The sequence below is a fragment of the Ornithodoros turicata genome, chromosome 2 (genome assembly GCF_037126465.1).
Source record: "Ornithodoros turicata isolate Travis chromosome 2, ASM3712646v1, whole genome shotgun sequence".
NCBI lineage: Eukaryota > Metazoa > Arthropoda > Arachnida > Ixodida > Argasidae > Ornithodoros > Ornithodoros turicata.
The window spans coordinates 86,538,628-86,565,476 of record NC_088202.1 but is presented as its reverse complement, the minus strand read 5'-3'; the positions used below and the strand labels follow the sequence as shown (position 1 = coordinate 86,565,476).

The 26,849-nt window shown below is 43.3% G+C and overlaps 1 protein-coding gene across 1 annotated transcript; it reads right to left on the bottom strand.

Moving 5' to 3' along the window:
- Positions 1 to 4,977: 4,977 nt before the first annotated feature.
- On the bottom strand, positions 4,978 to 16,510 carry LOC135385669 (ras suppressor protein 1-like). The gene is made up of 9 exons (XM_064615123.1): positions 16,301 to 16,510; positions 14,844 to 14,894; positions 14,525 to 14,592; positions 14,388 to 14,440; positions 13,958 to 14,076; positions 12,511 to 12,593; positions 11,336 to 11,450; positions 10,142 to 10,274; positions 4,978 to 9,336 (listed from the first exon to the last, which is right to left on the bottom strand). The coding sequence occupies exons 1-9, from the start codon at positions 16,455 to 16,457 to the stop codon at positions 9,243 to 9,245; spliced, it is 873 nt and encodes a 290-aa protein (XP_064471193.1). The 5' UTR covers positions 16,458 to 16,510; the 3' UTR covers positions 4,978 to 9,242.
- Between the last annotated feature and the right edge of the window lie 10,339 nt (positions 16,511 to 26,849).

Sequence of the window (26,849 nt, the reverse complement as noted above, 5' to 3'; positions counted from 1 at the left end):
CGCAGAAGAGTGACGCACCTGAAGCTTGCCCATGACATTTTGGGGACACCTATATTTTTCTGAAACAGTTGTGAGCACCATAACCTCAGCATGCTCTGAAACTGTCAAGACGCATTTTCTTCAGTTGGACATTACTGCATCCAATAGTTCACTGCCTCGAACCAAACGTCTGTTGAGGATGCAGCTTGTTAGCTTTTCTTTGTGTCCTTGAGCAGTTGAGATTATTGTGCATGTGAAAGGGATACGCCTGGTTGCTACACATTGGATGTTCATCGTAACCTGCTTCGTTTGCTCATACGTGGTGTTTTCTTTCTTTTAATGGACGGATACAGATAATAATACGGATAATACAGATTTTTTTTGTAAAAAAGGACAAGGCAGCACAGATGCAATTTTTGCATGTGGGTCATACAGCCTGGCAGACATTCTGTGCAAAAGTATATTAATATTAGATAACTAATTACCTAAAAGTCGTTTATTACCTTTTTAATTAGTGGCCTTTAGGCAGATGTTAGCAGAATTGCAGGCAGTCATTGTTTAAAACCAGCACATTTTTTGATAGTCCCAAAATCAATACATGCGTTAAGATAAACCCTCAGATTTTTGCCATGCAAATCAGCCGAAACAGAAACCACATATATCACGAGTACAGGCAGGACAACCCCCTTCGGTGTCAGCATCTTATCCAGCCCACAAAGCCATTCAACTGGCCAGCAGCTCAGTGCCGACTTCAGTCAGCTCCATCGCTCCATAGCATATTGCTTCTCTGACGTGGAATGGACGTTGCTCTTCCGGCGCTCGCAATGTGCGTGGTTTTGGTTTTGACTGATTTGCATGCCATACTCTGGTTATGAATATCCTAAAGTATGTGCTCATTTCAAGTTTTTTTTTAATGAGCTGGCTCTTAACAATTTGGTTGCCTCCAATGCAGCTATCTCACATTTGCCCATAATACTCACTTTCAGTTGGTTAATGAATTTCAAGTAATTAGTTATCTAGTAATTAAGTACCCTCATGCACAGAATATGTGCCCAGTTGTACATCCCGCCTGCAGAAACGGCATCTGTGCCGCTGATAGCTTTTTTTTATTAAAAATCTGTATCTATTGAAATAAAAAATGAAGACACCCTGTATACATGGATCCTGTATATCAGTAAGGTACCGCTACAGGATCGTACTACAGTAGATACCAGATATTATTACTACCGAAGCAATTGTAAAAAACTAAATGTTGAGATGCCAAGCACATGCAAGGTCACAGAGAGAAGTTTGTACAGCTTTGGACAAAAGCTTACGGAACACCGGGGTGTCACATTTCTCCATTGGAGCAACGCCCTAGCAGCAAGCAGGGAGCAGGGGCAGATACACATACTCAGAGATCGATAGCATAGTCGATCACCCGTTCCTTGTTCGATCTCATCTCGACATCTAGCAGGGGGCCGCTCCGATGAAGCAATACACCAGTCCTGATTTCCATAAGCTTTTGTCCCAACCTGTACATCAAGCACTCGTATCTGTCAGCTCAGGTCTCTTCAGTTCTACTCGCAGTGCTAAAGCAGCACACATAGAGAAGAGAAAGAGAAAAAAAGATGGTAGTGCCACTTTTCTTGCATTTGCATTAAATAGGAAACAATGACATGTGAGTGTGCCGTAGAACTGTGGCATGATGTTACTTTAAGTGCTATGCAGGTATTGTTTGTGAGCTACTTGTATGTGGAGGCTGCTCAACCATTGGCACTTTGAATCACAGTGTATCATAGCACAGGTGTAGGGTTAATGTACTATGTTTAACAATACCATTTATCCAATCTATGCATATCACAAAGAACATTTTGTAGTGGTATTATACTCCTCAGCCTCCACTCCTTTTCACTTCCATGAAACAAGCCGTGTGTGTTCACGAGATACCATTGTTATGTGGATTATCTGGCATTCTGTGATTAATGCATGCATAAACAATCCGTGCATCTGCAGTGGACACTTCCACTACCAGTGGTTTGCTGCTGGTGCACGTGTTTAGTATTGCTTATTCGGATTCATAGTACGGAGTGGTTCATTTTAACAACATAGCATTTTCTTCTACAAGTTCATTTCAACCTACAGGCTTTACTTACACCAACCGAACCTTGCTGCAATTTATTTCTTGTACCTGGCTGACTGAAAAAATGAATGGGACAAACGTGTCACAATTTCATAATCACAATCACCATTATACAATTATTAGTGTGTGTCCTCGAGCAGTTTTTGGTATGGAGCAGGACTCGACTAGTTGACGTTGTGAATATATCCTTGCAACTCATTACCTCTGGTTACTCTAGTCATATGTATGCAAACATGAAATCAGGTGCTTGTTGGTTTACCTCTACAGTGTGTGCATGAGTCACAAGTGTAAGATGCAATTTTTTTTTTTTTTTTTTGTGGTTCTAATCAAAACAGCAGCTTTGTCACAGGCTGAAATGGTGTTTTGAAGAGTTGGGTGTCCTTTTAACACCTGCAGTTTTATAGTCTGCATTTATAAATTTACTCTGTGCCTGTATCATTTGTTGTGCATGACAACGTTGATATACTACATGCAGTACCAAGCGTTAAACCTTTTACTATGTGCTGCTGCGCCTGTTTCCCCAGTATGTTCCCACTGTAGATGTTAGGAATGTTAGCGTTTGCCCGAGTCGTGTTAGGTTTAATCCTTAGCTTGCTACGGTTTTTCTACATATTATGTACATAGACGGTATGGGCTTCAGCCACCGTTGAATGTTTTCCATGTATGGCAGTAAGTGTACAAAAAAAAATAACAACTGTGTAAACTTTTATGAGTTATTCATATGCTTATTCCAAATATATTAGAGTATGGTCAAACAGCACACTACATTGGTTTCTCCAAAAGAGACCACATACTAAGAAGCAGCACAAGTCATATTAATATGGTGAACACAAGTCATCCAAGCAGTCATGGCAGATGTACTTCCTTTTGTACATATTCTCCTCACTCCTGCTCCAATTCTGATAATCTGCCATCTCCATATCGTATTTTCATGAAACCAACTGGCTAACTGGTTCAAGCACCAACTGGGCTCCCATTGTGCAATTGAGAGTGAATGTTTATGAAAAGTACCTTTTACAGTGCAGAATGTAGTGTTATGCTCCACCTAGGAATAGAGCTACTGGTCGTCTTCCAACATTTCCTTATTCCTATTGCACCATTCAGTGAATCACACCTGACCACTTAGGATTTTGAGCACCACCAAACAGTAGATGCAACAAAAAGCTCTTTCCTTGTTTAAGACTGCTGTTCCGAGTTCACAAAAGCTAATGTGTACCAGCATCAATTCATGAACCTGAATCTCTCAGATCTCCAGTCTAGGATGTTACCAATTATACACTGCATCCGCATGACCTTCTCATATGTGTGGTGCATACAGGGTGTCCCAGAAAACGTGTCATTGAATTATAATAAAAAAAAACTACACCACCTAGAATCATGCGGTCAACGTCATTTGTTCTTACTAGGGTTTTGCCACCTCCTGATGTGAATGTCATGTAGCATAAGTTCAATTCTGTACATTTTTGCGAACTGAACTCTGAAAGTAAAGGTCATTTTTTTAACCCACCAATGTGAAGCGTGTGCCGAATTTACTCAAATTCATGATAATTGACAGGGATATTGAGGAGCTATCCCATCGGGAAAAATAGCCAATCATCATGCTTTACGGCGCACCCGGAGCATAGCGCACGACGAATTTTTCAGCGCAGTCGTTGTCAGTCCGATGAAAGGAGGTTGTAGAAAGTGATAACACAGGCATGGCTTATCGCATCTGGCTTCCGCTGGGATCATGCCTTCCCTTTCCCAATTCCAGGATCTGTCACTTTTTCTGTCATCACTCTGTGGGCTGGGTTCTAACCTCCTTTCATCAGACTGTCAGCGATTGCGCTCAAAAAGTCGTCACCCGCTATGCTCATAGTGCTCCGAGAAGCATGATGTTCTGCTATTTTTTTTTAATGGGATAACTCCTCAATATCCCTGTCAATTATCATGAATTTGAGTAAATTCGGCACGCGCTTCACATTGGTGGGGTAAAAAAGTGACCTTTACTTTCAGAGTTCAGTTCGCAAAAATTTACATAACTTAACATGCGTTACATGACATTCACATCAGGCGGTGGCAAAAACCTAGTAAGAACAAATGCCATTGACTGCATGATTCTAGTTAATGTAGTTTTTTTTATTACAATTCAATGACAAGTTTTCTGGGACACCCTGTATAAGTTGCAGCTATGCTCTGTCCATTCTCGGCTACATGTTTCTCACCCACTGACTCGCACATTCACACATAAGGCAGTAACGGTGAAGTTAAAGGCAAAAGCTGAGGCTGGCAACAGCTGTGGGGAGGGAATAATATAGGCATTGGAAGCTTTTTAGGCCGCTGCCAATGGCTCCCTCGTAACAAATGGTACTGACTGGCAGTTGCCAATGCAGGATGCCACTGCACTATTGAGCCTAGCATGTCGCCTTTTTCTCGCTGTTTCCGAATGAGACAAGTGCCATCGGTAGTACTAGTGGAGCTCTTTCATGTTTGTCTTTGTGTGGTGTAGAGGCTCATAACTGATGTACTCTAGCCACGCTTCAAAACAGGCCCACATGTACAGCACTCAACTGCAGAACGCAAGGTCACTATAAACGACAACGTTGCACGGTTTCCAGCTTATATCATACGAGGCAGAGCCCTTGCGAACCGGTCTGACCCTGGAAATATGTTCCTTGTCTCACGTACGAGAAAGAAAGTATTTAACTGGTCATTAAATCATTGGATGCTATTAAGTCATGATTCAAATTACAGAAATCCCCTTACTTATGGTGTAATTATACAGAAGCAGTACTAACTGTGTTCTGTTTTGATTTTGACTTTAGTTTTGCGGAACATTATGCATACACAGCACTTAGTGTGTACCTCACTAGTTCAAATATTTGACACAGTTCTAATAACGTGAGGCAAATCATTTATTACATCTTGCGATTGGTTATTTTCACATGCCGAAGACTAAGTTAAAGCACCTTGTATTGTTGAAGGAAACAAATATCAGAACAGCGCAGTAGAAACACCTCCTACATTACATGAGACCCGATCACTACCAAACACGATGTAATCCTTTGGATTCCCTGCAACCACAACCCTGCTTTTAGCAGTTGTAGACATAGAAACAGGATGCAGCTGCTTACACAGGCAAGCGCTCGCAGCCAAAGACCTTCAACGTTTGAAATAGCCTGCAGTCATTGGCTGAAGCAGATGACACTGTGCCTCTATATGTCTACGTCGTGAAGTAGGGTGAGGATGCAGTTTATAGATTTTGAGTTCAAAAGTATTCAGAATTGTTTATGGCAGGTCCTCCTTCAATAGAAATACCCTCCACTTCAATGCTGATGACAAATTTGCAAGTTCATGTTTTACATTAACCAGTTTTCCTAATACCTTACGTATTGCACTGTATTCTAGTACAGGGTGACACCACAGGAGCACAGCTCTCGTAAGACAAGCGGTGCGTTAAGTAGCGGCTCTGTCCAACGCGCTCGGTGTACTCTGTCCCTCGTACTCCGGTGCCTCTGCTAAACGGTCTTTCAGAGCCACGAGGGGATACGCACTCTGGTGAAGTTTCCAAGGCACCTCATTGATTTTCTGGCGTCCCCTTCCTCCATACATCACGGAGCCAGAGCAGCAGTTACGCGCTCCGACTTGCAAGCTGGAGTGTGCGAGTGCATAAAGAGCGCCACGCTCCGGAAGAGGAGTGCGCTCCCTGCGCTCTGGAGCTGCTACTTAACGCGCCCAAAGATAGCTGCCAGGATCTTTTAAAAGGTACGATTTACATCGTGTGCTTTTGCATTCATGCTAACACGCCATACATAGATTGGCACATCTGCATTTAATAACCATTATTAGCATACAGCTTAGCTTTAAGTAAACAAAGAAAAGAAAAATTGGGTACTCGTTAAGGCTGCTGAGGTGTCCTGCGTATGTGGCATTGGTAGTGTAGCCACAACGTGTACTGGAGGACACCACTTCAAAGACAAATAAATGTCTTTCATACTGTATGTCATGGCAACGGAAATTATTATAAGCAATTTTTACCTTAGTAAGTGTCATACATTCTATAATCATAGATGGGTAGAAATCCAGCGAACCGGTAGAATGTAGGAAGGGAGTTGCCTCAGGACAGAAGCCGCCGATATTTCAAACAGAGACTGTTCTTCTTCTGGGCAAGAGAAGAAGCCCAGAAGAAGAACAGTCTCTGTTCGAAATATCGGCGGCTTCTGTCCTGAGGCAACTCCCTTCCTACATTCTATAATCATGTCATTTTTCTGGGGTTAGTGGTACATGGGTACAAGGCACTGCTAACACACATGATCTTCATTTCATGCATGAAAATATGCTACTGTTCTGGGAAGATTTTACAGAGTGAAAGGAAGCACATTTCAATTACGAGCTCTATTATTGTGCAGTTTCTCACAATGCTTCAACATTAATAGGAAATTGATAAACTGTGCATCATATGTAAAGTATAGAGGCATACCCTGTGCTCTGTACATTTGGCAGCAATGCAGTGTAGGAATAGGCTGCAAAACACATTGAAAGGTCTTCAGCAACTAGCAGGCAAAATATGTTATTGTTATTGCAGTTGGACTTGACAAAAATTCGCATATGTAAAAGCACCCCATATAATTTTATTTTGAGCTGTAGCATGAAGGTGCCATTTTTCTGCTGCAATCTGCCTCTCTGCTACTGCCAAGCTCTCTTGTGGGGAAGAACTCGATATGCGAGACCTTGGAAAAAGGGTAGAAAATATGGTGAAACACAACCATTATCTTTTTCTCCACGGTGTCTGGGAAGATAGCTGGAAATCTGCGACACCAAAAATGAAAAAAGGCAAAACTGTGGCACAATTTTTTCCCCTATTCATCTTGAAAGCACATCAAAATTACTGGGAATTTTGCATCTCCACATAAGAACTTTATGCCTTTGCTAGTTCTTGTCAAGCCTTGCATAAATGGTTACATTGATCTAAACTTGTTATATTCTGTATTTTCTTTTTCAAATAAAATATTTATAATGCATATTACACTACGATACGTCAACTAACGTTATCTAGTAGATCTGAGTTGTGCGTGAGAATTTATTTTTTCCCAAAGGTTCAACAACAACAAGAAAAAAAGCATAGTGTATAATGTAAAAACCCCAAGACTAGGGAACACGAAGGGACAGACACAACACGAAGTCTCAAATGCTTGCAGTTGAGACTTCGTGTTGTGTCTGTCCCTTCGAGTTCCCTAGTCTCGGGGGTTTTTACATTATGCATCATCTTCACCAGCTCGCTTGCTTCCAAGCCATTTTTTCAAAAAAAAAAAAAAAAAAAGGTTTTCTTTTTCTGTTTTCAGTTCAAAATTTCGGAAATTTTGCATGAGAACACGATTTGCGCTGCATCCCAGATTGATCAGGTTTCCCATGTTCAAGTTTTCTAAGTCATATCCCACAAAGCTGTAATTTATGCTGCATATCTGGGGAACGTGATATTTTTTCATGTTCATCTAAGGTTCACAATCCTTGCATGAAGTATTGCAATGTAAATACATAAATACGCTATGTAGTGCACCGCTGTCATTTAAAGGCCCCCCCGATACAACACAGTGCACCACAGGATTCATACTCAAAATGAGACTTCATCCTTGTAGAGAGGACGTACAACAAGGCTTTGCATGCACATTAGAAGAAAAGACTCCTAAGGTGAAAACGAAGACTGTTTTGAACAACACGCAGCTATGATATTGAAACTGCTTTCTATTTTCATGATGCACCCTGCACAACACATTGTAGCAAACTCCACAAAAAAATCACAAAACCAGTGAGTCAAGTGTTCCAGATATATGTACTTCAGAAGAGATACTGACAAATAGTCAATGGTCCTTTCAGTAACGAATTGAAGACCTGGAATTGGTACCGTATTACAGCGCATTTCTCGGCATGCAGGATTTTGCAAGGTGGACCAAATTTTCGATATCGCATTATGGCCTTATATCCCGGCATGCCAGGATACACTGGGTTTTCGGGCATGCTGGTCATCCTCGTTTAATTCCGGCATGCCAAGAAACGCGCGGTAATACGGTACAAATGCTGATGCATTCCACGATTTGGTTGCTCATGCATGACACTGTACATTCACTGATGATAATGGCAGCATCAGCTAAGACGAGAATCAAAACAGCACATTTTTTTCTGTTTCTCCTCTCAATTATCATGTTTTCGCCAGCAGAACAGTACTGCGTTCTATATCTGTAAGGGCATTGTAATTGCTACTTCGGTGTGTGATCTCTAATGTTGGATGCAACAAACACGGTGGAACTAAATATCTTATGTATTCCACCTCTTTCATGGACAATGCCACACCTGTGCATACAAATGGGCAGGTTGGCTGTACACCTCTCAAGCCTCCCCACTTTCCCTGCTTTTGAAGGCTGTGATGTAACAAACTGGGCCAAGTAAGGAAGGTGTCAAGTAATTGTCCAAAGTCAATCTGCCACTCAGTAATTGCTCAACACGAGCCTTGAATGCACGTGCCAGTCAACTGCAAAGTGGTGAACATAAACTTCGTCACCAATCACTGCTGCTGCAGTGGACATAGCCGTCCTTTCAGAAACTTGCACGAGGAAAATTATAAATGATCCCCACTATATGCAGTCAAGGGACATTGCACACTTAAATGCATCATGGTACATGCACAGTATTATAAAACATGACAGCATCGAAACTGCAATGCACTATGTGTCACTATGCTCTAAAAAAAGTATACTATCAACAAGGATTACCAGTGATACACATAAAGCAGATGATTACAGTAGCAACAAGAACAACACTATGCACATCAATGGCTGAAATTAGGCTTTACATTTGTTATTCCATTTGAAACAATGCTCTGTACAAATGTAAAAAAAAAAGAAGAAAGAATGCAGTTTTGTTTTCTGAGTATACGTGTCATATAAATAGTATAGCTTGCAACAACAAACTAATGTTCTAAATCTATAGTACTAAAATAAAAACTAAAATGTTGTATCTCTGTTGTTGCCTCCTAACACAGAAGATGAAGGCAAGTTGACAAACCAGTTTAAAAAAAGAGACACACAAGGCAGTTATATACTTTGACTGTTGTGCCATCAGCTAGGCCTAGATGCAAGTTCTAAACATGAAGCCAAGTGGAAGTTTTTCAGTTATGGTCACGCTTTTTACTGATTTTCTTGCTCTTGTCAGACTTCTTTGGAAGAGGAGACAGTGTACCTTGGGTGTTGCGGCCATAAACACTGTAGAAGAAAGGGATTTACTCTACTATAAGAAAACATTTTATAATACATGTAGCACATTCCTTCACTAACACATTTCATAAGGCACAGACTCCACTGCTTAATTTTGTATTATCAGCATGTCCTTCGTATGCAAAGATTAACATGGCATCTATAAACCTCCAAGGCTCATTTCCTAGTGCCTGAGTGAAGAAAGAAGGGAAAGAGTGAAGAAAGAAGGGAAAAGTATCCTGGCACTTTTCCAGCAAAACATTTTGAGGGTCCAAAGAATTATTTTCTTTTTGTGCACACATCAAAAGCATATTTGCTATCAGCATGTGCCCACCACCAAAAGGTGCTGGGGAGTGTTCTCGGAGGTAATTTTCTTTATCATGCAGTGGAAAAAGTAGGACAGCATGCGTGCCAAATTATGAACTGCGGAGCAAATGACATTCTGAGTAGGTTGCACCACTGTATTGGTTACAAAATCACTTTAAGAATATGCTTCTGATGTGCACAATAGAGAAAGCTTCAAAAGCACAATGGAGCAGTGCGTTTTACTTATAAAAAGCTTTGATGGGTACACTGTGAGCTGCATAGCTAGAAAACATTGAACGTGATGCCACAAGCACCGAGTTGGCAGGTGTCGATTGTCCACACATCATCTGCCAAACATCACAGCAGTTGCTTAGACAGCAAGGATATTACTCTGTGGGTACCATATAGCCAATTAATTCAAACTGGGTTAGATAAGAGATAACAGAGAAAAGAGTATCTCCTAAAAACTTCCCAGTGCACATAGTATGGGCAGGCACAAACCACTTACTATTTGTATGTCTCGCTCCTTATGTACTCAATGACATGAGTCACACCAACTTCCAGTTGATCAGCGATGGGAGGTACCCACGGGTTGTCATCCATTCGCACAACACACCGTTGGCTCATAAGATCCAAGTTCCCTGACAGCACAAGATATCATATATCACGAACCTGATAGCACATAAAAAGTTTCTTCGTTTTTTCAGCACATTTTCGTTTCCTGTTGAATTTCGGTAATTACCGTTTCTCGTTTCCGTTAGCCAACCCTGGGTGTAACATTCCGACATAACTAATGTGTGACTTGTGTAAAGCAAAACCAGAGAAAGCAACAGAAGCAAAAACACTCCTATCTTGCTCCACGTACAACCTGACAGGCGTGCTTTGGAGAAGTCGGAAATAGTCAGAAGGGAAATAAACCCACTACAGTTTTAAAAGGACTGTAAAGTAAACGTTAGCCCTATAGAAACTGCATATTCTTTTGGAATCTTGTAACTTGGAAGACACCCCATGCTATGAGGAAAAGCCTGATGTCGGTCGATAAAGGATGACACCGAGAGAGGAATAGGAAAAAGTGGCTGAAAATCCATGCTTGAAAATTGTGCATTTTCGCATCTTTTCCACTAGAGTAGAGAAAAGCGCTTCGGTTTTGATTCTTGCGGATTAGACTCCTCAGGGTTGTGCTCTCCAACTTTGCGATTATGCGATCAACTTATTTTCACTAATTATGAAGATTAATTATGAAGGTTAATTAACAGCTGTACTAATTATTGATACACCACCTTTTTTGAGTAGGCCCGTTCGGGAATACATTATTCAACAACTTTTGTGACAGAAGAACAAATCGCGAAAATAAGAAAATCAGTGTTACGTGACACACAATGTACATGGATACTGTGATCAGTTGGAGTGGGCAAAGTCTCAAACTTGAAAACTCAGTATGAAAAGTACACGGAGAGTCCATGCCATGTGTGAGCCATCACAAAGACAAATTCCACATGGTAACACATAAAAGCAAGCGAGATTCGATTTCGCTTTACAGCCTCTTTAACTGAAACTTGCAGTCTGTATGCGGTCGGCTGCCTGACATCTTATTTGCAGCAAGACATGAATGGGTACAAAAAGGAATGGTTTCCCTACCAAAAATTTGCACGTGAATCAATATGTGGTTTTCAAACAGATGCAACTAAACCACAGTGGCTACCTAGTTCAGGTGGGAGAAGGGTGAGCCTGTTGCCTTGAATGTGTAGCTCCCTGAGTCGTGTCAGTTGGCCAATCTCCTTTGGAAGCTCTATCAAGTCATTCTCACGCAGGGAGAGCTGAAAGAAAGCACTGTAGTTATAAATATAGTCTCACACACACAGGCTAAAGCAGTCAGGTTTTAAGCGTGCCAGTAAAATCTCAAATAATACTAATTGTGTGGGACACGGAAGAGACGAAATATGAAATCCTTTTTTTTTATATATAATTTTTTTTTATAATGGCCTCTTTTATTTAACTTGGAAGCCTCCCACAAGTGCTGCCTGCACTTGCGAAGTGCCTCTAGAATTTGGTCAGCATCACTTGTGCAAATGATGAATCGATTTTAACCCCTTGCATGTTTTGGACGAGTCAGACTCGTCCTCAAAGTCCGACCCGTCCTCAAAGTCCGACCACTGAACTGCTTTGGACGAGTGTGACTCGTCTCCCTTAAAAAAGCTTCTTTTGAGATGCTTTGGACGATTCTGACTCGTCCACATGATGTTTTGTTTCTGTACGGGTAGTGGCCAGCATGGCAAGTCCGGAGCGAGCTTAGTGTCGCTGCTTGAAGCTAAACACGCGGGATGAGCTGGCAGCACAGGTTCTTAAACATGGCGTCCGGATAACCGTCGTCTACGTCTTGGGTGTCGCGGTTATTGCGAAAAAGAAGTTATCACGAGGTTTCTGAGAACTCGGGACAGTGACAAGAGTTATGTGTGATCGAGAAGTGAAGATGATGACAGTGATTTGGAATCTTTGGCCTCTTCCACCGAAGAGGATGACAATGATACAGCTGATTTAGGAAGCAGTCGCCAGTGGGGTTCCATAAACAAAAATGACCCGCCGCCTGCGCCTATCTGGTTCCCCTTTTCAGGGGCACTTGGGAAACATTTCAATTTTTTATGTATAAAGAAACGAACATAAATAAGAATGCTGCTACATTTGTATATTCGTTTCACACCCTTCCTACAAAATGTAATATATCCGCCATTTCTTTAGATAGAGCTGAAATTTTTGTGTTGGCTTCCACAGAATGCCATACTATGATGGAAAAAAAAAGTATCAGTATCAAATTTGTGTACAAAATTTGATAATTTTTTAAACATTGTGAGGGGGTTAACGAGGCAAGGAACAGCATACAATTTGCAGGTTCTTCAGCTCTCCTATCTGTGGAGGAAGCCTTTCAAATTCATTGTCGCCAAGGTAGAGAGCTCGCAGTGTATCTGTAAAAGACAAGAGGCAGGTTGGCCAAACTGAAACATGACATCCATTTATGCACTCTGTGCTGTGCTTAGGTATTGCTCACTTATTATTCACTGCTTTATGGACTCCCTTCGGGCGGTTCCACAACTGTTCTGTATCTGAAATACGCTTCTTCCTGTGTGTCCCACATGTGTGACATGTGTTTTACAGAGGCTACTCTATATCCATGTTCTACTGATATGTTTTCGAGCATCGTACACTGGTCTAAACGATAACTGTAATGTTAAGACATCCCATGTCATTTCAGTTTATATGTCAGGAGAAACAGCAAACGAGAAAAATATGCGTAAGATGCACTCTGATGCTGTAACATAAAAAACAATAAAACAATCTGACACTTTGGCTTGTCAAAAACATAAGTAATATGATTAACATCCTGGCCCTCTACCAGAATAACATTTGCCACTAATAGATAAATAGACAGCTCAGCCAAGTCACATCATTCTGATGATGGAGCCAGCACTGGCTCCAAAACGTCAAGTTCTTTTACTTTTTTTATGTTACGGCACCAGTGTGTATTTTACGCACGACTGTTCCCAGCCTTTGGAGCATTTTTAAACTGGTAAAAACTGCAAGGAGACAAGGAAATACTGATTTGAGAGTACCATATTTACTCGCATAATTTGCACACTTCCTCTAAAAAAAGAGCCTGAAAAGCTGGGGATGCGCAAATTGCGCGGGAACGTTCGTTATGATATTCGAATGATGCAAGATTTCAAAATTTTATATGTCGGTCATATAGGCTCGCGGTAGAGCCAATATTGATGTCATGACTGCACTGCGCAAGTGGGAAAGTAGTACTCAAATACCGGGCAACCGCCGACAGTCGGGAGGCAAAATGCCGGCCAACTACCGCTCATATACCGGTGAAATGTGCCGAGACGCTGCTGGAAAACGCCGCAAGTTGCACTTGACAACCGAAAGCACGCTATGTTCGCCAATTTTGTCATGTTGTGCTGTAAGGTTTGTCATAGAGTGTTTGTCCAGCATTTCTTTTCGCGTTTTGAAGTTCGAGTGACAGTATCGTCCATCGCGTCAGCGGGCCATCACCTGAAAGTGTGCGCAATTCAAACAAAAGCACCGCAGTAACTTCGGTAGCACTGACAGAGTTGGGAAAAGCAATCGCCATGGTAGCTGAGACGCGCATGCCCAATATCTGCACACGAAAACATGGGTGCGCAAGTTACGCAATTTTTTGTTGTTGTTGCCATTATTAGTGCTCAACCAGGTGTGCGCAAATTATGTGATGGCACAAAATATGCGACTAAATACGGTAATTTATGATGTGATCACATGTTAAGATTTCATAACCTGTGACAATTACCCATGATGAAAAAGTTGGTTGACAGAGTTCGTTCATTGAGGTTGTTGTAAGTCAGATCGAGAACTTCTAGCACTGGAAATGCTCCAAAACCTCGAGGAAGGGAGCTCAGCCTATTCATTCTGAAACACAAGGAATTTCAAATATGGCACTATCTTCATCTGTCATTCAGACTCAGTGCACACATTATGTAAGCAATGAAAGTTGTCCTATGTTCATTGGGCCATGGAAGAACGCAACTAAAAATATGAAAGCACAGAGAGGACTGAGAGCAGGTGTTGGCCGGAATCCAGCACAACGTTCAATCGTTTTCTTTTGCGGGCCACAGGAGCCTGCGGAAATTTGGCAACACTGGCAGGAAAGTGAAGCTCAAATCCCTTCATATGTTTTGTGCTGTTTACAATGTACAAAAGGCAACAGTGTTTTGACTCACCCGAGGTTAAGAATTCGCAGTTTTGCCATCGTAGAAATTGATGTTGGGAGCTCCTATAAAATTATGAGCCTTTTAAATTATATAAAAATTGTGGATGTAGTTCATGGTGCCTGAAATCATGTGCAAAATTTACCTACCTCAATGTGATTATTGAACAATGTCAAAATTTCCAAGTTGTACAAATTTGCTATGCTTGCTGGAACAACTGTTTGGAGAAAGGAAGATAAAACGCTACTACTGAGAAGAAAAAAAAGTGAATGCTTGATCACGTAAGGTGGAAACGGATAACGGCCATTTCCACGAGGATGAAGAAGAAGAAGAAGGTGGGAACAAACAGGCCATAATAGCCTGGCCACATGAAGATGCCAAGATGGACAGGTGCTCCCCACAGTGAGACCAGCACATTGGCGTATGTGTTTTTTGGCTTGGAAGACACATTTTTGTTTGGCCTCTTACCTCTGATTTTGTTGTGGCTAAGAGTTAACCTTGTAAGGTTTGTCAGGGACACTAAAGAAGGAAGAAGAAAACTAACTCAGACAGGCTATTACAACTACATGTTCTATTTACATTGCTATATTCCTTCTGCTTATGACACATACAGCCATCGTGAGACAGAAACAGGCACTCGTGGTCATTGTCAGTTTTGCTGATGACAGACATCCGACATTGATTGCTTGGATGTCTGTCAAAATGACAGCCAATACCTCCACCTGTATTACACAATATTCTTCTTTAGATTATCCTACAATTTTGTGTGTGCGTGAACAGTACCAGTGACACATATTGGAAATATACTTTTTCAGGAAACTGGACAGGAATGAAATTTTGTATCCTCCCAAAGAGTGCGCGAGCCACAGTGCAGTGGCAACAGGCAATAAGGGAAGCTTGGGTGTTATTACCCTCGAGTGCTTTCTGGGGTTGCTGTGAAATGTTATGAGATGAGCTAATGTGCTTGAAAATGGCTTTGACCTAACATTGTCAGACCCTCACCCCAGCCCAAGCCCAAGCCACTAAAACTTGGTAGTGTTCTATATGTGGTTGGGTCCATGTACGTAACGTTTTGAACAATCACATCGGATTGTGGTGATTCATGAAACGATGAAGCTACAGCAATTTTGCAGAAGCAATTCATGGGCTTTTCACTTCTGGCTGTGCAGTGCTATTGCAACTTAAAAGAATACAATCTCTGTGGCTCATGTTCAACACATCAGCTTGACATACACACGCGTAATGGATGTCCATCCACATGTAACGCGGTGCGCTACAGTTCCAGAAGACGGCACACCGTTGTTTTATTCATCAAACATGCACACAGACTAGCTGCTCTCATCAACAGCGTCAACGCGAACGGATCACACAGCCCTGCTTTCTGTGCCATTTTTTATTTTATTTTTTGTTTATGCTTTCTCTCCTGTTTTGGTCGACAAAATGTCCGTGAGAATTTTATTCGTTCAAAGTCATCCTGTGTATACCTGTACAGCCGAACGCAAAAACAGCTGTGGCAGAAGCATGTCTATAGCCCCACGGTGGTCTAGTCTAGCCTCGGTAGTGTATTACCAAAAATATAATGTGCTTTTCGTTAATGAGCTAATTAGTGAGCCGCACAACAAGGCAACTCGCAGAGACATATGGCAACGCCCAAGGATGAAGTTTTTGTTTATGTTTTCGCGCACAAGAGCAACTCGCAAACATTGCGCAAACCAGTTTCTACTCTGTGCAACTTTCATATTTGGCTTTCTCTTTAGTGAAGACATCCAATGCTCATGTAAAAAGCGTTCGTGCAACATGTGTTGATGTGAAACGAAAGTCAACCTACACATGTGACATCACAACCGGTTTAAAAATACGACGGTCGCGCCAAATTTGGAAAAGAGGTCAAAACGACGGAACGCCTTCGTAAAAGAAGTACTCACGGAGGCCTGGGATCTCCTCAATCGACGTTATTCCTCGGTCCACCAAGTCCAGCTCCGGGTTATTCGTTTCCCGAGCTTCGTCGACCACTTTCTTTACCTTAGCCATTTTGTTGAAGTCCAGGAAATTACAGGAAGTTTGCTGCGTTTCACGCTCCATCCTGCTCGACTTCCGGAACTCCTATCACTACCTCACTCCGACAGCTGTCGCGAGGTGGCAATACCGCTCCACGCATCGTCTTCCTACGCGAAAACGCCTACTAGGTCGGAGGGATGGATGGAGATGTGCAAGATGCAAGCGCCAGCTCGTGTTAAGTATCTAGGTAACTCTGATGCAGGCGCCATTTACAAACCTGCAAGGAAGTATGCGAATAAGGGAAAGCGTCACCGAACAAAAAGAACCTTCGCACAGTGTGGAAAGTGGAAAGTAACTGTTCTGAGGTTGAAACACACAAAAAGACGAACGGATCACAAGCCTCAAGGTGCCTATAGCAGCACCGCGTGAGATGACAACCTTGTTGCACTCAACTCTTATAGAATGTCTTCACCAGCGCAAGGAATAATTTGGTGCGTTTGTGAAAAACGGCCGGACAGGGTAGCCTTTCCTGCCCTGCCTATTTCTGAGTTGAAAAGTAAGCGTTGGTGACTGAAACGAAATGGGAATAGGAATGGGAGCAAGACGTTGGAACTTCACTGCATATGCCTAACGGGTTTACTTCCTAAAATGTAGTTATATAAATACCTTTTAATTTTGGGTAATTTATCATCGAGTAGTGACTTTGGCTTGGCTGTGATCAGCGAAACAGGCAAGAGGGAGGGCAGAGCAGACCAAGTTTAGGGAGCTCTCCCCGTTGAAGAAGTCCGCGACGTTTTGGGCGTACAATTTACTTCGGTGACTTTAAAGTAAGTCAATTATTTTTAGTTTATTAGTTAAATCAGTTCATAATTAAAATGAACGTAAAGACGTAAATTCTACGTCAAAAATAATAATATCAGCTGTGCTCACTTTTGTTACATCGTCCGAGAAGCGCGTTTTACCGTTTCAATTATCTTTCATACGTCTGCTGTTGTTTCGTACTTTTATGCGCTTTCCAAAGTAATGTACGTAGGGCCCGGGACTTTATGCACCAAACTCTTCAAAAAAATGCATGCGAATATGCGGCGCGAAACGAGTAAATGTGCACAAAATATGCATAAATATTATGCCGGAAATGTTGCTCCGAAAGCTTTCGCGTGACTGGGAACTGTACTATTGCGTAAATTGTTTGACAAAAAGATCTAGAAATGAAAATGCACATTCGTTATTGGCAGTTGGGACGCGCACAAGCAAAATCAAGCACCCTCTCCCCGCGCTTTCGTAAAAGAGGTTGCCCGGTATATGACAGCCTATAATAATCCTGCGATGTGGAGCAAAGTATTTTATCGTAGGAAGATGTCCTACAACAGGGCAGTCGACGCAGTTTCTTTACAAAAAGCCTTTAAAAAATGCAGTGAACTGCATAGGCGAAATTGAGCTTGAGAAACTTGAGAACATATTGACTTGTTGGATGTTATTGAGTGCTTATATCATTGTGCGTCATCGTTAAAACGCAATAACTATAATTACGTTAAGGTCGTTTCTCAAAACACACGACATTTTTGAATGGGGCTCAAAACTTTCAAGCGGAACACTTAGAGCTCGAAAAAATATGTCAGGAGTAGTAGACATTAGGATTACAAGACTTGGGACTGGTAGCGTAGCCAGAACAATATTTCGGGAAGGATTCTACGGGAACTCTGCATGGGGGGAGGACTTCACCCTCGTTTCCCCTCTCCCAAATGCTCTAGCAAAGGCACGATTTTTTTTTGGGGGGGGGGGGGTTGAACATAAAAAAAAAAAAAAATAATAACTCCCCTGTGGCTACGCCACTGCCGGGGACACACATTCGCGCAAGAAGTACGAGTGTAGCGCGCGCCTCAGAAAAGCTCCTTCTGTCGGCAGCCAGTCTGCGACGTCACCAGAGCCGCCCAATGATGAGACGTGCGCCTTCTTTTTGCGGTTGTATTTGGCGCCGCCCGTCCCTCGTCTGACGCAGAGCAGTGAGCAGTCGACCGGACGCCTCGCTCCCGCGCCGTAGCAGACGATTTTAGCAAGCCCCCACGAGGGAGGCTGACCTTCCGTATCCCATAATAATAATAAGAAGAAGACAGCCAATAAAAGTACTCGAATGATCTGACGTCACAATATGCCAGAAGGAGCTGGGTGAGTTCGCCGTCGCTGCGCGCGTTCTTGTGAACTAATTTTCTCAAGAAGTGCGGTCTTCCCAAAGGAAATTTTTTGCGTGACAGTCCCTTACGGTAGTTCCTTGCAGACAATAGCGAGTTTTAGTGCATCATATGCTATCGCCTTTGCGGACGTAAGGGGTAGCGTGGTGGTTCTGCGCACTGCGCGAAGCTCCCTTTATGGTTTGCGCGTGCGTAGAAGCACCAACGGTATCTCTTACGTACGCAAAGGCGATAGCGTATGGTACACTAAAACTCTCTAATGACAGTTCCTGGCGGTACTATGTTCATATCACGCGGTAAAATATTTTTTAAAAATGTTCGAGATGCCTTCAATGCTCCTTTAACGGAAGTTCAGCCTCCGTCGCCAGATTGCAGACGCTACCTAAGATTGTAATCTGTATGTGACAGATTATCTAGACGATGGTGGTGTATGTTTTATGACTCAGAGGTGATAAACATTTGCGGTTTGAATCAGATACATCAATGTGCCGGACCTTAGTTACCGGCACCCTCACCTGATTGTGCTGATTATTTCTGTAGCACAACATCGTACCAACGCAGTCCCATTAGATATACAAGACGAAGACAAAAAATATCCTTTGGGGTTAAAGAACATTCCGTATTAGCAAGCATAATGCATACGCATATTGGGTCACACGCCGATTTTTGTATTTAAGCGTGAGAGTATAGGTTAAAGACCTCAGAAGCGGAAACAGTGATTATTGTCACACGCAAATACGCGACACCGTCACGACACTAGCTGACCTTATAATCGTACAGCATACACGGCACATCGCACAAATGCTGGAAAGCGATGAACCGAAAAATTAGAGCAGCGATGCATATTAATGGGGCTTTTCACACCTCCTATAATCTACACGTGGTGCACGGAAGAGAGTGCGTGTATTAGGTTGCGAATGCACACATAAACCACCAGTCATACATCGTCACATCATCACGGAGTCATGACATCACGTAAGTAGACAACACGTTTCAACCTTCTCGAAGAAATCGTGGCTGTGGGACACTTTTTTGAGACGTGCAAGTACTACGCGTGCTTCATTCGAAATTCTTATCTTGCGGGGACTGTACGAATATTCGGATTTTCCGAATACCGAAGGGAATAATTGTATATATTCGATTCCAATTCCGAATCCAATATGGAATTTCGTGGCGAAGCGATGTCTCTTCCAAACCGAATACCTTATATTCGAGTACAAAATCCGCAGTCGTATAAGCACAAAAGCTTTCGGAGGGAGGTTATAAAACAAAGTGAGTGTTGCTTTATTTGCATCATGTGCATACGTAAATATGCTCTATCGGTGTTTGGTACAGGTATGTGATTATTCGCTTCGGGTACATAGGTATACGTTTCGTATTCGCTTCCGTTTTAAGATTGCTATTCGCACAGCCCTGGTTATTTTTGAAATTCTTTACAGAACCCTCGGTTCGTGAACCACGTGGAAACATAGGCAGGCTTGCGAGCGGTCCGGGATGGGTCCAAACAAATGTCATGTTGACATGACATACTAACACGTCAGTGTTATTAGGATATCTAGATATTCGGATGCCAGCTCGTTTCGTTCGTAAATTGCTGTATTAGGCGACAATGTGTAGGAGTCTAATTTCTGAGTTACAGCTCCGAAAAGCATCGGTCTTGCATTTTTCCCGTTCCATTCTATTTTATTGCTATCACACTATTCCTAGATACATTAGACCACCTATACCCACACTTATAGGTTATGTGAACGGGAGCAGCTTCTGCACAATTCCATATTTCATTAGCATTCTTAGTTATGAAATACTTGTACTCAGAAAGACATTAACCACGGCGCGGCTCCGAGCCATTCAAGGGCGAATAAATTGCTACGCTGTCGCTGAAGGCAAGTAAGTAACAATGATTCGAAAGGGAGCTACAACAGCGACCGAGTATTGGGCAATAGAGTAAAACCACTAAAATGTATAAAACACGAGCAAGCTAAAAGGAACTATGGTAGCTTCACACAATCTCTTCAAAAAATATGCCCATGCTCATAAACATTAGTCAACAAAAACATCGCTCTCGTTTTATCTGTCGGCAATACTGACGGTCATGGCGTCACACAGATGCATGGAGGTCAACCAAAAGCTCATTTCCCCCGAAAAAGTGTTTGGAGGATCTGGGCTTTCGGTTGATCTGGGCACGCGGGTGGCAGTGACCCACATCCACCAAATGCTTTTTTCATTCGAGCGCCTAGGAGCCAGGACCACCGAAAGCGGGATTAGAGCCCTGCACGGGCCCGGGCCCCCGACCCGGCGCGCGGGACGAGCCGGGCTTGTTATTGGCTGAGTGCTCCGGGCCGGGCCGAGCCCGGGCCGACAAAATACGCTAGCACCGCGGGCCGTGCCGTGCCAGGGCCGTTAAAATACTCCACCACAGCGGGTCGGGCCGGGCCCGGGCCGACAAATATGTTTCCGAGAGTCAGGCCCGGCCAGGCCACGCAGCTAATTCCACATAATGGAGATGAATTAGTTCATATCATCATGCGCTTGCGTCATTCTTGTGCATACTTTGCAAAGACAAACAAGGCAAATACAAACAAGGGACCCTCTAGAACATTCTGAAAGCCACTTTACATTGCTCCTCACTCCTCGCGTATTTCACAAGCACTTGGCAAAGCTTGGTGAGAGAGGTAGGGACTGGGAGAGGGAGTTTGTCGACAGCGTCCTGTACCTCCGCAAAATCTTGACAGTGTAACGATAACGCCCACGCCCGCGTATACGTTCTGGATTTAATTTGGTCTGGTGCGGTTATGGTGTTAAACCGCCATCACTTGTATGTTTGTCTTCTCTCCTTATAAATTTACTGATAAATTTGTTCGACAATCGCCAGAAACGCGTACGTCGCGGCTGGAAATACTATGCCGGGATCTACTCGCCGGGTCACCGGGCCGGGCCGGGCCGGGCTCTATTTGCTTAGATTCCGGGCCGGGCCGGGCCGGGCTCTAGTCGCTGGGTCACCGGGCCGGGCCGGGTCGGCATAAAAATATGAAGGTCCGGGCCGGGTCGGGCCCGGAAAAGTCGGCCCGTGCAGGGCTCTAAGCGGGATACTTGAAAGGGCACGCTTCCCCCATTTTTCAGGGAGAGGGGGAAGGGTGAACGATTCCAAAGTGAGCGGGAATCCAATGTACTTCCTGCAACTGACCAGAGAGGGTCACGTGACCCTTGCCGTCATGTGGGTCCCTGGCTGCTGCTCATCTGGTGCTCGAAATGTCCGTTCTGTAACGTAATGTGTGCGGTGCGCTGACTTCTACAGCTTCTTTTGTTCCCGTGCTTAATAATTCTGTCTCGAGATATAACAGATACGACGGATATAAAAATGAGAGCTGGTGTACGAAATCCATATTAAAGAAGCTGAGCTTGGATGGGTAGAAATGACAAGGCACTCGGTATGTACATCGCATATAATTTTCTACCCGTCCAAACTCAGAAGTGAAGCTTACGAAGGAAACGTATAAATGAAGTCGCGTTCAAGAAGTGATCCGAACAGAGAGATATTTCGACAATGAATTTTATTCATATGCACGGAAGCTCATGGAGATCCGCGTCATGAGGCACGAGGAAAGGACATGATGGGAATGGTATGTTCTGTGCTGTGGCTGGAACACATAGCGGGACGGGGAAAAACACACAAACCTCAAGCGCCTTCTGAGGACATAGACGTTAGACGATATGTTGGTTTCATGCACAGTACTCCTTGCAAGCTTTTTCTAATGGTTGTTTCAGCCGGTTAATAGCGTGTTTTTTGAACGTCTACTTCGTTGAACGCGCTCCATTCGTGCTCATCAAAGAGAGCGTGTCTTCATATTTCGCACAATGCTTTTTAGCGGATTATCTCGCCGTCCCTTAGCAGGTTCACGGACCTTGAACTGCAGGGGGTCCCTAATGTATGCTGCAGACAGTCCCACTTCGCCTACTAATCCGTGAGATACACTGATGTTCTGAGGCTGGAACTAGAGCCCTGTGCGGATGAGATTTTTGGCATCCGACCCGCATCCGCGCACACGTTATCCGCATCCGATCCGCATCCGCACCATACACAACAGTTTACATCCGCATCCGATCCGCTGAGCAAAAAGCACCATCCGCATCCGATCCGCAAAATCCGCACGTTTCGAAAGACGCGTAAAGACCGCCGGAAGCATGTTGGTAAAATTTCGGATGCCTCCATGCTGTCACGGAAGGACTCAGTCATGACGACAAGCAAAGGTAAACCTTTCAACAAACGCGATATGGAGAGACTTCTGGAACGCGTGGAACGCTACCCCGTCGGTGCTCGCGCGGTTCGAGACGCCAGAATGCCTCCTCTCCCGTCTTGCCGCCGTGCATGGTCAAAGGTGAACCCGAGCATGCGCTCGCTGTCGGCTGTCGGCGAGCAATACAAATAAATTGCTGGTGGAAAAATGACAGCACGCGGTATATCCGCATCCGATCCGCTACCGATCCGCTGCCTTCGTATCCGCATCCGAACCGCATCCGACCTTGCGCCATCCGCATCCGATCCGCACACCGCAGAAAGTGCTAAATTTTCATCCGAATCCGCAAGTATCTTGCGGATATCCGCGGATATCCGCCTCCATCCGCGGATGGTGCAGGGCTCTAGCTGGAACAACATAGAAGGGACAGATACAAACAAAGCCTCAAATTGCCTAAGAAATCAACGATGAAAGATGAAAGTCACTGAAAAGGTTAGCCAGCTGTAGGGATCGAACCCACATCTTCTCACATCTTTCATCATTACTAATCCGTGTCACGTGAGGATAGAAGGCGGTCCCCTGACGTGCTGCCAAATGTCACTTGATCTCGCATCTTCATATAACTCTACAACCTTGTTGATTTTACTCAAGCATAGCCTTGCGTTGACTTTTTTTTTTTTAGTTCTTACACAAAAGTCAATGTAATAAATTCGTCATTCTGTATCGGGAAGTCAACGTTAATTACGCATCTCCACATAACAACTTTATCCCTTTGCCAGTTATATCAAGCTCGTGTTAATCATGGACGATGAACTTGTAACGGAAATACTTTTTCGATACTGATTTAAAAAAAGTATCGCGATCCCCACTCAGATACCGAAAAAGTACCGATCACTGTAATCGGCTATACTGTACGGATTACGGAACGGATTACTGTAACGGATTATTTACGTGCCTTTTTTCTCGTAAGTTAGGTGAAGTGGTTTGTGGGACAGTATAAATAAATAAATGTTTGTTAATTCTAAGAAAGGAATAGCAGTGAGGGATCCCAGACGAATCCAGGGTGAAGACAGAATGTTTTCAATCACGCGAATTGCTGTAGCTCTGTAATAGAAAAATAATTCATAAATGTGCACAAGCATAGAAGCAATAGGACTCACGTGTCGCCAATTTCTCCTTTTTTTTTTCTTTTTCTCACACACACTCATTCACGCACGCATGTGTGCAATATCGGCAAAGGCGATGTAGGATTGTTTATAAAGGAGGGGGGGGGGGTTGCTTATTGAAAAGTGAAAGGGTGGGAAGGTTCGTCAGGCATAGGCCGACTTCCTATTCCTTAAAACAAAAAACGCAAACACAAAAGGAGGCCTTAGGGTCTGATCGATAGACTGTCGGCATGAAGAAAGTGAAAGCGAATAAAGATAATGTGTACCAGTGCTCCTTTTAAGAAATGCTGTGAGAGTAATATAGGGCTCAGCGCTAAGTAAGCTAGTCCAACCACAGATTTGAACCCTGACTTCGCGAATGCACGAGGCGCGCATATAATCCCTGTGGTCGTATCGTGAAAATTTGGAGCCAAAATTATTGGAGCCTTGATTTTTTATTTTATTTTAATACAGCTACTGCAAGGGATGGAAACTCCCTGGGTAGGCAAACGTTAGAAAGGTCATTTGGTACTTCATAACTCAGTTTCCTCGTTTCTTGAAAATCAGTACCACACAAATGCCGACTAAAATTTTGTGTTTAGTACCTCTAAACAACAAAGAAAAGCGTGCTGTGGCCACGGCTATAAAGGGCCAAAACGACTGACAGCATCTAAGATTGTCATAATTTGCGTTATCGAAGCCACTGCTTCCACCAAGGGTAGACCGAAACTGATGTTTTATATATATATATACATGTATATAAAGAGGGAAAAAAAAGCCATTAAAGAAACAAGTAAATGACACTAGACGTGTTTGAAATTCAAACTTACAGATTAAGATGGCTTCTGTGGCTGCACGTAGAGAAACAGATACTCATGGAAAGATGCGACAGCACCAGAGGACATATATACAGGATGTCCACGCTAAGTGTGAACAGATTTTTTAAAAATATATGTAACACTTTTTCCAAGATGAAATCAATTGCAATATAGCATATGCTGAAGGGCACTCCCTAGCAGGGCATTAGCAAAGTCCAAAGGCAATGTCTTAATTAACTTTCGTTAATTAACTTTTTAATTATAAAAGCTACAAAGTTGTCCCAATGAGAACATCTGTTCCTTTCGGTCACCTGATATCGTAGCCGTTTTCAGAACAAAAATCCTTTCCATAGATCGCCCGCAAAAAATTCGTGAAGGAACGCCATTTTTTTCTTTATTTTGTTCATTGCGCTTCTTAGAAGACGCGTATTTCCTTCATCCTCCTTCGCTCTCAGTTCTGGACTGATGAGAAAACGCTCGGTGAGCAATTGTCCGCTTTCCATCGCGCACACCTTCATTTGCAAATGTAAAGGGTCCTTGTTTCGGGCGACGTAAGGTTGTTGTCGGACGACCTAAGGTTGTTGCCGGACGCGCATTCATATCTTACAGACGTGACCTCCGGGGAGGGACGTGTAAGTAACGCCCACTTGCAGACAGTCCCGTTTCGCCTAATGAGATTGCACAGCAGTCCCATTTTGCCTAACGCCTGTCACGCCGCCGACCTCTTTAATACGATAATCCGGATTAGGCGAAATGGGAATAGGCGAAATGGGATGTAACCGCTGAGAGAGAGAGACTTCTCATGACGATGCAACAGGGATAAAATCAAACAAGTTTATTTGGGCAAGGATGTCCAAAAGGTGTCAGCCCATAGCAAGGGTCATTTTTGGGCTCCTAAATTTATCTTCAGTTGTGCCCCATTAAAATGCTTTTGGTGGTTCTGGGCGCTCGGATGAAAAGAGCATTTGGGGGATGTGGGTCACTGCCACCCGCGTGCCCAGATCAACCGAAAGCCCAGAACATGCGAACATTTTTTCGGAGGAAATGAGCTTTTGGTTGATTTGGGACGTCGGTGGAAATGGGCGTTTGGAGGATATGAGCTGCTACCGCATGGAGGAATTAGTTCTTTCCTCCATGCACAGATGCATCTCCAGGAGGTCCCGGCCAGAAGCCGACCAAATTTTCACTTTGTTTAGTGGTGTTGAGGTTCGCAGTTTGTATGAAATTGGTTGCGCCGATAGAGCGCGTGTGTGCGGGGGTGGGGGTGAAAATGGGTGTGCAAGGGGAAAAAAAGCGTCCTCTTCATGCCATAGATTCTGTACCGCAGGTGCCTCCAAAACTCGCTGTTGCAGAAAAACCGAACAAAACATTAATATTGGCCTGGCAGTCGTACTAACCCGAGGTAGATACACTCTTAATTCCGTGTTTCCACTGCAGATGAGATTTTCCGCTTTCTTATGCTCATTACATTTTCCTGGTAAGGAGTAGTGTAGGGCACAAGCTATCCTACGTGCTCCGTAATGAAGGTGCTTGAGCAATGGACAGAAGACAGAAAAAACACGACACGAAGCGCTCAAAAACTATTACTTGTTTTTAAAAAAATATTTTATCGTTCACCTACGCCATTTTATCTATCCTACGTGGAACGATACGCCTGAAGCGTAAATAGCTGAACTGTGTGACACACTGTCACTAATATTGAGCCTCCAACGTTCCAAATCTTGACGCACCTGCATGCTTGGACTTATTTAAATATTAAATTATTACTATCATTACTATTATTCAAACAGTATCGTTACTTCTTAATGGAATTATTATGTTAAAATATCAGCGACGATAGACGAAACGTCTGCTCGTGTAACCGGAGCTGGTAATTGTTTTGATCGATTATCTCGTAGTTGAGCCCCTTGCAACTGTTTCATGCATGAGGAGTGATGAACTCATCAGCCGTCTTGACACGCGCGTTCGGTCATCAGCGTAGTCATAGAGAGGACAATGCATTTATCGATGAAACAATAGGAGCGGGCAATGGCGTCTCCTCGCATAATTCCGCATTCGGCTGAGCTCGCACAAAGCATCCCGAATGTTT

Excerpts from the sequence above, each read along its gene's own strand:
- LOC135385669 (XM_064615123.1), bottom strand. The coding sequence starts at position 16,457 with ATGGAGCGTGAAACGCAGCAAACTTCCTGTAATTTCCTGGACTTCAAC. Across the intron at positions 14,593-14,843 it reads TAGCCACAACAAAATCAGAG|TTGTTCCAGCAAGCATAGCA; the intron begins GTAAGAGGCCAA and ends TTCTCCAAACAG. Across the intron at positions 11,451-12,510 it reads AGCTGAAGAACCTGCAAATT|CTCTCCCTGCGTGAGAATGA; the intron begins GTATGCTGTTCC and ends GCTTTCTTTCAG.